Source organism: Macadamia integrifolia, unplaced genomic scaffold, assembly GCF_013358625.1.
Source record: "Macadamia integrifolia cultivar HAES 741 unplaced genomic scaffold, SCU_Mint_v3 scaffold_110A, whole genome shotgun sequence".
In the NCBI taxonomy this organism is placed as follows: Eukaryota; Viridiplantae; Streptophyta; class Magnoliopsida; order Proteales; family Proteaceae; genus Macadamia; species Macadamia integrifolia.
Genome location: NW_024870616.1, coordinates 28,880 through 39,500, shown reverse-complemented (window position 1 = coordinate 39,500; position 10,621 = coordinate 28,880). Strand labels below are relative to the sequence as shown.

Here is a 10,621-nt window from a genome sequence, read left to right as displayed (position 1 = left end):
TTCTGTGTTCTCAGTTTCGGTGGAATCAGACACAGAGAATGGAAAGGGAAGAAGAAAGATGGGGAAGGAATAGGATCCTTCGGCTCTGATACCAAGTTGATGGAGAACCCTTAGGGAAGGGAGGGGAAATCAGAGTAGAGATGGGGAAAAGGAGATCACACTCACACATTCATTCAATAATCAAATTACTCTCTAAATCTTCAGTCGATTACAACCAATATATAGAAAAATAGGAACATGAAATTAGAAACTTAACTGAAATGGAAACTAGCATAAATTAGAAAACAACTATAAAAGGAAACCAAAGCAAGGAAATAAATCCTACTCCTACGTTCAAGTTTGGAAACTAAAAGCATGAAATAAAATACTGGGTAAACTACTAATTTTATTTCCAACCCTTGTTGGACCAAAACCCTGGGCTGGACCGGTTCTTCTTGGCTCTTGGCTTCCAAAGCCGGTCATGCTGGTCCAACCAAGAAAGGGCAGCCGTATCTGCATCATGTTTCTTTTAGCATCTGGTTGTAATGACATATGATGTTGAGCTTACTGGCTACAGGTCCAAATGAGATTTGATTCTTGCAAGGAGCTTACTAATTTTCTGCCACCTGAATCCTCAATTGTCCTTTAGCAAGCGTTTTTTTAAAGAGGAATACCATCAATAATAATTTTAAATTTATCCAAAGGGGGAAAATAAAGAGAAACTATAAGCAATGGTTGAGTGTTAAACATTCTCTTGTAAGCCTACATTATCTCTTTTATTTGTCATACTTGAGTGATGTATCTTTCAGCCATTGTCAAATCCCTTTTTAAAGTAAAAAAGAAGCTTGTATTAACAAAAGAGAAGAGGATATTAGCTCAAGATTTTTAAGCCCTAGCAACAATGTCCAGTCTGTTCTTGATTTTCTTCTAAAAATAATATGTTCTTTACTGCTAAAGGAGAATGTATTACGTTGTTGGTGATAGACTAGTTTTTGGATAAGTGGCATATTTTCCAAATTCATAAAAACTGAATGTGGAGGGTTTACTGTCACTTATTTTAGATATAGTAGTTAGACAATCCTTCAAAGAGAATCTGTGGTCTTTGCCACTACCAGTTGCAATTGTTAGGATTTTTTAGTTTTGGTTGCAGTGAATCTGCATAATGCCTGTTACTTGTTGGTAATCATATGGGCCTACGAAAAAAAAATTCTCTTAGGATCATTAGCTATCCACATCTAGACCAAAAGACCTGTCAATTGTGCCACATGTGTACTAATTTCATACAAAATTTGATAGGTGTCCAATCCAGGTCGTCTTCAATCTATTCAGTGATCAGGACTGCTACATCAGCATTCCATTGCCTTGACTACTGAAAATATGGGGGAGAAAATTTGCAAGATGATAAACCATGTGGTTGAGACGGGCCATGAAATCTGACAAGCAGATAATGCAAGGGTGCTCTATCCAATAGTCAGAAGAACCATGTCAGCCTCCACATTGCAGAAGTAGCTGCTGACCTAGAGAACCTTTTGCATAAGCTGTTTACTTCTTTTGTTTGTTTGTTTGTTTCTCTTTTTTATTTTTCATATATAAAGTTGTTCACCTGAAACTTGGGAAGCTGGTTATGTGGATCCTGTATCTCAAGCTTGAAATTTATTTTAAGGTTAAGGTGAATATATTGATTACTTGATTATAACCATGTTTGCCAAATATTTTCCATGTACCGTACATCAATTTGTACCATTTTATGCAGTGTTGCAATTTTCTGTCTAGTATTGACTATGCAGTCTTAATGAAGATGAAAATCTAATTTTTACGGTTAGCTGAATGCTTGCCTAGCTATTGTATTAACTTGAATTGTTTACACAGTGGTGCAGTTTGCACATGATTGTTGGCTCTATGCTTTACTTATTTTGTGTGTGCGTGGAATCTAAGGGAATCTGATTTAATTGTCCGGTGAATACATGGACTGCCTCTGGGTGGGCCTGAAAACCATTTATCCTGCACAGAAAGTCTTTTGAGTCAAGAGTCAGGTCTCCATCCTTGAACTTAACCATATAGTGACAATATAATAAGTTGATTTATTTAAGATCAGCAGGCCTCCCATGCAGATCTAGATGTAGTAAACTTCCTTGGCATCTTTACTATGTTCTTGGTGAGGCAGAAGGAAACCTTCTTCTTGTCCACTGTTCTTTCCCTTTAAGACTTGTGTTTTCAGTTGCCTAACCTAGTCAAGCTGCTATTTTTTGGGGGATCTCTTCCACTTGTACAGGTTCGGCAGATAGAACTGTTAAATTCTGGGACCTTGAAACTTTTGAGCTGATTGGTTCAGCTGGTCCTGAGGTATCTTATTAATTTCTACTTATGCTTTGGTTGAAATTGGCTTTGAAGTATTCAAAATAGAACCCCCCACCCAGAAAAGAGAGAGAGAGAGAGAGAGAGAGAGAGAGAGAGAGAGAGAGAGAGAGAGAGAGAGAGAGAGAACCATTTTTGCATCCCCTGTTTATCATGGGCATGCGATTTCATTGAACTTTTGCTGTTTCAGGCCACAGGAGTGCGTTCTATGACCTTCAATCCTGATGGAAGAACCCTACTATGTGGTTTGCATGAAAGTCTGAAGGTAAATTCTCTCTTTCTTTTTACATAAGGGATGCACTTATCAAGATATAATAATATTCCATGTTTGTTTGGTTTCAAACTGATCTTCTGGATGCCATTTTCTAGATTTTCTCTTGGGAGCCAATAAGATGCCATGATGCTGTGGATGTGGGATGGTCTAGATTGTCGGATTTGAACATTCATGAAGGGAAACTTCTTGGGTGCTCCTATAATCAAAGTTGTGTCGGAGTGTGGGTCGTGGATATTTCGGTACCTTTCAGATTTACCTCTATATAGTTTGAATGTGCTATTGTTTTTCTGATGGTTTTGTGGTAGATGTGATTTCAAGCTGATGTATGGCTTCTAATAATTGATGTTTTGTACCATAGCGCATTGAACCATATGCAATTGCTAGTGCGGCTCGATCAAACAGTCACCCAGAACTGAAATCTACTTCAATTGGGAATCTATCTGTACTAACTGACAACAGTGCAAAGATTAGCACTGGGAGGATATCAGCTATACACAATTCTGATACTGTAGTTAAGGAAACAAAAACTTGGGGGAGGCTATTGGTTTCGCAAAATTCCGATCCTATGAAGGAAGCCAAAAATTTATCATGTATGTTGTATTTGAACAAAAATTTTCCTTTTATGCCTAAAGTTAAACACATTTTCTTATTGTTGGTTCCACGTACTGAATAAAGCTACAGGAAGTATTCCTGGTACTCCGCAAAGGGTCAGTTTAAGCTCTGTTCCAAAGACCATTGTGTCAAGTGCGGTGGCAGCACCTAGTGCAGCAACTCTAAAGAGGAGTATTGCCAAGTCTCATTCAACATCCAGTCATCCAGTCTTCAACAAGTCAGATGTGATTCCTGTTATTGTCCCAAGGAATAATGTGAGGGTGGAGCAGGCATCTGATTCCAAAAGAGAAATTGCTGCAGCTGGAAGAACCACCCCATTCTTCATGCAGGCAAGAGTAACCGACTTAAGGAAGCTGTCTAATAACAGGGTTGATCAGGAGAGGCCAAATATTTCTGCTCACTCTTTGTCAATATATTATAAGTCTACTGAATTGAATGAAGTTATAGATCAGAATTTCCTTCCTGCTGTTGAGGGGTTGAATCCAGTAATAACAACGGCTGAAAGAGACTTGAAGGATGCTAGATGCCTTGGGCCTGGGAAACGTGGAATGAGTCTGTCAACAGAGCCATCTGCAGGTTAGCAGCATGAAAATTGTAATTGTTACTATCTTGGAAGTATATCTTTATACCTTGTCTGATCTGATAAACCCATTTTGGTTGCTTATAGATTGCTCATATATATATTAGTACTTGTCTGTGTTGCTTACCTTGTTTGCAAATGTGAAGAAAGCTAAACCAGAACCTGTGAAGAAGAAGAAGAAGAAGAAGAAGAAGAAGAAGAGAGAGAGAGAGAGAGAGAGAGAGAGAGAGAGATGTGATGTACGACCTATCGCCAGCTAGTCTCTTTTTATTAAATCTGAAACAATTACATACTCCGAGTAGGACTCTAAAGTCTAATAGGAAAGTCTAACTAACAAAGATAACTTGTAACAAATACCATTCCATGGTATGGAGGTCTATTTACATCCATAGACTTCCAACTGACACACACGCTCTAACACTCCCCCTCAAGCTGGAGTATACATATAGCAAAAGAAAGCTCCAACTTGGACCAACAAGAACTTCAATGAGCATAGAGAGAACTCCAATCAATCATCATAAGGCCAACAACATTATCAGCTCAAACACATCAAATATCAGTAGATAAACAAACGTTGTGTCGAATCAGCCAAACAAAACCATCAGCAGCGAAAAACACCACCATCAAATGCCCTTCCCAAAGAAGGCATCCCAACAAAAGTGTAGCATCCAATGGCTACATCAAAAGCCCTTCCCAGAGAAGGCACTTGAACAAAACTGTAGCATCCAATAGCTACATCAAAAGCACTCACAAGCCTCTAATAGAGGTCTCATATAAAATTCCATTGATAAATACAGCATTAGGTTGTTGGGGACCAAACAAAATCGGGTTGCTGAATATACCAAACAAAATTAGGTCGCTGAATATAAGCATCTTCAAAAGATAAAATAGTTCCCAATGACACACACGAGAAGATATTCAAAAGATAAAATAGTTGCTGAGGGCTCACACGAGCAAATACATAACAGTAAATCCTTCTTCAACTTTTTACGCCCCAAAAAAAAAAAATAAATCCTCCAGCTGAAATATTCTTGAGCAGACAGAAACTCCAACCACTGATGATAATCCCCAATCTCCCCCCCCCCCATGTGTAGCTTGATACGTGGATAAATAATTCCAATAATCAACATCTCAAAGGATGATCATCCCAAATAATCCCATAATCAAGAGCATCACATAGAAAAATTTTCAATCTCCCTGCACAGTAGCAAATTATTTCCAATCACAACATCATGCAAGTACCAACTTTCCAAAAAAGTGCAAATTCCAAATTGAGGTGATCTCTGGCCCATCAAAGCAATAAGCCAATAATATGGTACATACATATACCCAATGGCAACTATGTAATTACTTCATGCAATCCCCAATTGATGTGAAACCTAGGTCGGTTCGGTATAAACCCACCCAAATAATAGAACTCAATTAATCCAAAGCTGATGGTAATTTTGGTAAATATATCAAATTCTCAAGGGGGAGTGGCAGGGCTGTAATTAAATTGAAGTTTTTAATAATGAGTGGCAAACTTGTAATTAGTAGGAATCAAGTGAATAGAATGCAACGACTTAGTGGAGGGGTAAACTAGGGAGGGAACAAAATATAATGGCAACCAGTAATTAATAAGAGTGTTAGGGGTAAAAGTTAAAGTGGAAATTAATGATGGCCAAAGGACAAACAAGGAGACCTCTCACGATAGGGAAAGCTACACCATCTTCAACCTTGGCATACACGAAACCAGAAAGCCAGCAGAAAGTCAGGCATGGGGGAGCAGCAGCAAACCAGAACACTCGCAATCGAAGAGATTAAGAAAGAGTTTGGTTTTAGTAAATCAACGAGAGTCTTCAACCTTTTAATCCCCCAAAACCAGAGGTGGAAATCAGAGCGGCGGTAATTTCACAGAGACCAGTAAATCTTCGAACAATGTAATCCAAATCTGGTACAGATTAAATGAATGAAACCCACGAGTAGATGCAAACCCGCAAATCCATAGTAGAAAACTTGCTATAGCAGACCTAGTTTAGCAGCAAGATTCATCAACTGATGAAGTGAAGCAGCAAAAGCAGTATATTGAAATCGATTCAGTAGCTACATCAAATCAATAGCAGAAAACCAGAAATCACGGACATAACCCTTTGACTGACTGAAAAAGAACAGCGGCGGGAGCATAGACCCATTGAGAAACTCAATATAACTGTGAACACAAGTAGTAAACGATAGCATCATCGATGCTTAACAGAGCAACATACGAAGGCTTATTATATCTGTTCTGCAAAGTAGCAGCAAATCAACCAGCAAACTAGAACCGGTGAACAACTGACAACGGAAATAAGCAAACGAACCAGTAAACTAATTAGAGATTTATTTTATATATATATATATATATTTTATAACAATAATAAAACGCATGACACCCTATTTTTCTTCTTCTTCTTCATGGCTCTTATACCATGGAAAGAAAGCTAAACCAGAACTTGTGAAGAAGAGAATTGAGAGAGAGAGACAAAAAGATTGGGGGAGGAAGGCTTGTGCGATAAATGATGTACGACCTATTGCCAGCCAATCTCTTTATATTAAATCTGAAACAATGACATTCTCTGAGTAGGACTCTAAAGACATAATATGAGTAGGACTCTAAAGCCTAATAGGAATGTCTAACTAACAAAGATAACTTGTAACAAATACCATCCTATGGTATAGACCTCCAACCGACACATCACTCTAACAGCAAATTACATTATATACCTTCTAATTTCATCTTTTTGCCATTGGATTTCCTTGAAAGTTATCTTCATCTGCTAGTATCTGAAAAACAAATGCTAAAAGTCAATCCAATCTAACAGTTTCTAGGGGTACTTGGTGTTAATACTTTTTCCTGAGTAGTTGTATTAGGTTCTAGGGTTAAGTGGAGTTATTAGAGTATTTACACTGCATAATATGAGTAACATCCATCTTATTGTGTTATTGTCACAGTTGTTTGAGGTCTGCATCTGGAGGTGCATCTCGGGGTGAAGTGTGAGGAGAACACCCCAAAAGGTTTTGTGATTAGCAGAACAAAGACAGAGTATATGATGTGTCCCTCTAGTCAGGCTAGGAGGGGTGATGAAGTTGTGAATTTGGCTGATCGGGAACTACCACAGAGAGACTATTTTAAATACTTAACGTTAATCATTAGCAAAGAAGGGGATTAATGCAGGAGTAGATTACAAGAACTAACCCCCACAATATTTAACCCCAAATAATACAAAAGTATGACCCACAAAACTTAACAACCCACATAGGTGGAATCCCAAAACTTAATTAAAGAGGCTAAGAACAAGAGTTTAATAACCCACACAAGACCCAACAAAACAGATCCCAAAAATTACACCCAAAAATCAAACCCTATGGGATAAAATAACCCTACAGATAGGGTATGGAGCAATACCTGCGGTTGGAGTTGTAGGCCTCTGATGAGGCTGAAAAAGGTCTTGTAGGTAGGAACAAAACCTCCAAAATTGGATGACTTCTGATGCCTGGATTGAAAGTTATTCAGTTTCTTGATTTCTGACCTTGGAGAGAGAGAGAGAGTGTAGTAAAAGAACTTTAATAACTGTAGCAGCTGGCTGCGATTGCTCTCAAGTGTAGATCGATTGAGTCTTTGCTGGTGTAGAACAACCAGGACACTACTGGACAGAACTGACCCCTTCTTAGGAGGATTGTTGAATGCAATGGAAGCTGAGACAGGTCTTCTTGGTCTGTCCGATTGGTATTCCAGATGGGAAACCCTTGCTGGTCGGTCCTTGCTTCACTAGGGCTGATCAGATCTAATTTAATTGGCTACGGTTGTAAGAACAGTGAATAGAAAGTAAGGACAGAAAATAAATTAGAAAAGAAGAATAGAACTGATGAAGGGTTGAGAAGGGTGAAAAAAAATAAAGAAATGGATATCTCACCCCTCAAAGGTTTAGGCATCTCACCTCTCAATAACAGCTTTTCAGCTAAAGGGTATTTACTCAATAATTTATTCATTCAAGTCTAAGAGATATCAATGCATAGGCTCCTCTATTTACAGAGGGCAGAATTACAATTATACCTTGACTAGGAGCTAGTTTCCAAATAGGACTAGACACTCCTACTACAATTAGGACTTCAAATAGAACTAGGACTAGACTTCTAACTCCAACATGGAGTAGGACTGACTAACTAATAGTCCATATAAGACATTACAATCAATGGGTCTTTATTGAATTAAAACAACTTAAATAAAAACACTGAATATAAATCCCGTTTTCTTACTTTTTACCCATATTTTAGGCGCATTAAAGTGGCCTATTACGAATAAAACCCATGGGATCAAGGGCCCAACGCATACGTAACCCACCCAAGGCTTATTTGCAATATGATAAGTCCATTAAGTGGCTTATCTACATCAACTCGCCATCTCTTAGAAAAAATTCGTCCTCGAATTTTGTAGAATGTGAGTGTGATTATAGCATGGTGTACGTCCCTCTTCACGCCATAGAAAAATTCAGGTAGCTCTTTGATAATAAAGATATAGTCTAGAATGTGAGGAGCTCGATCTTCAAGATACTTTAATGGGATGACGAATTCCACATGCTCAACCTCAAGGTCTTCAGATGTATCCATGAAGAGTGTAGAGAGAAAGAGTCCTGAGATTTGAATAAGGGAGTCCCAATCAATGAGATTGGGGTTGCCCTCATTCATTCATTAAATAGGTTGGTCATTACAAGTCCTACTAGGAATAGGTCAAAACAAATCAGAATAGGAAACTAACACTAATTACTAAATCTAATTGTAATCAATCCTAATTAGACTAGGACAGTCCTAATGGGACTAGGAAAACCTAAGGGAGGAGCCTATGACTTGCACAAGACTCCTCCTTTCTCACGACATACTTCTAGCACTCCCCCTTAAGCTGGAGCATAGATGTTAATCATGCTCAGCTTGTTACAAATATAGTCTACTCTACCACTCCCCAAAGACTTAGTGATGGGGACATCTACGTATACTAGCGGCGTAGGCACAAGGCCCAGCCACACGTGCACTCTATTTGGCTGGAGGAAAACTAGAAGAAGGAAGAAAAGAGAAAGAAAGTTGCTGGTCGACCTCTGCCGTGAGAATGAGAAAAGAGACTATCGCTGGTCTCTTTCCTTCTCTCTCCTGTCGTTCAGAGAGTTAGTTAATGAAATTTATTTTGAAAGACAAGAAAGCTGTCGCCCCTCTCTCTCGATCTTCTCTCTCTCGTCTCTCATTCTCGGCCTCTCTTTCTCGCCTCCTCTCTTTCTCACGACTTTCTCCCCCATTCTCTCTCTCTTTCTCGACATTCCCCCTCCCTTTCTTGACTTCATCTCTCTTTTTTTCTGTTTCCTATTTTCTCTGTTGCTGCTGCTCTATTGCAGCCACTGTTCACAGTCATTGGAGATTATCTCCATTGAGAAAACCCCACCTGGGTTGCTGCTTTGTTCCTAGTCAACAAGTTGGGCTGCTGCCGAGCATTACACCATCAACTGAACCTTCCATTGCGTCAAATCAGGTGGACTGCATCTCTTTACTTTGGATGACCTTGAGTTCTTCTTTTCTCCTCAGACTACGGATAGCAAGAAGGTAAGTAAAACCCTCCTTGTTCCACACTCATTGGCTGCCTATTATTTTCATTATTCCCCTCACTGAAATCTGAAATATACTCTGTTTTTCAAGCCATTATTTACTGTTGTCCTAAAGAAATTCTTGCTGTTTTACCTTTCATTAGTTGGCTGATTTTAGGACATTGTTTGGGTTTACTTTTCTTGCTTAATGTCTTGATTCATTGGTGCTAAACTTTTAACACATTTGCTGCCATGTTCCCTTCCCCATATCCCCATTTGATACTTGAGTAGTTTTAAGTGTTTTTCATGCTTAGACTAGTATTGACTGCTGCTGCCCTGTTAGTTAGTCTAATATTCTTGCGTGTTAAATCTGTATTTTGTTGAGCAACTATGAACCCAACCCAACCCAATTCAAGACCTATTATCTCTCGTCTAGTGGATTGACCCCTTGTAGGAAACCTAGTTGTCTAGGTCCCCTCCCTACATCATCTTGGTATCAGAGCATGGTTTTGTCTAAGTTTAGGGCAATTAGGTACCGCTGTCCATTGTTTACATGTCTTACCTTTTGAGGTCTAGTCTCCGTCACAATCTGTCCGTAGTCGAGTCTGAGTTAAGAGAGTGTTACCATAGGTTAGAGGACACCATTTTCTTCCTTAGATTGGCGGGACCAAATAGCATTGGACGCTGTTCCCACCAAAAGCACACACTTGAGAGGGAGATTTTTGACCTCAAGATTGAGAGGACTAACTACCTATCTCAATTGGAGATTTTGAGTAGACCTTGAGTCTTTGGTGGCAACCGTACCTTGGCTGCCCGTCTCCTTTTGTCCACTCGTAGTGGTAGAGCATACCAGAACATGTTTGACCCTTCTAGCACCCCCACCCAACCTGAGCAGTTGGCTGAATTCATGAAAGCCATCCCAGCTACCCTCCAAGCTAACCAAGTTGTACAGGAGATACAGGTTGCCCATCTCTAAACCCTTACCAATAAGTTGGTTGCCCTCAAGACAAGTGCCTAAAACCTTGATGGACGGCAAGGCCGTAACACAACTGACACTGAACTTAGGGACAGAGGCCTTAACCCTGAGGAAGTGAACGAGAATAACCACACTGATGGTTATGACCAGATAGGGGATAACTTCCAAGGCATAGGGCATGGTAGAGGTTGGGGTAGGGTTCGAGGACCACCACCAAGACACCATACCCAATATGGAGATGATGAGGGTTATGAGCATTATGA

The 10,621-nt window shown here is 39.4% G+C and overlaps 1 protein-coding gene across 1 annotated transcript in view; it reads left to right on the top strand.

Moving 5' to 3' along the window:
- Positions 1 to 2,170: 2,170 nt before the first annotated feature.
- LOC122070786 (katanin p80 WD40 repeat-containing subunit B1 homolog KTN80.4-like) overlaps positions 2,171 to 10,621 on the top strand; it is a gene marked incomplete at its 3' end in the record, with an annotated part of 28,201 nt that continues 19,750 nt past the window's right edge. The window contains 5 exon segments of the mRNA XM_042634988.1: positions 2,171 to 2,322; positions 2,525 to 2,599; positions 2,704 to 2,847; positions 2,967 to 3,198; positions 3,284 to 3,796. Coding sequence (XP_042490922.1) covers positions 2,543 to 2,599; positions 2,704 to 2,847; positions 2,967 to 3,198; positions 3,284 to 3,796 — 946 coding nt within the window.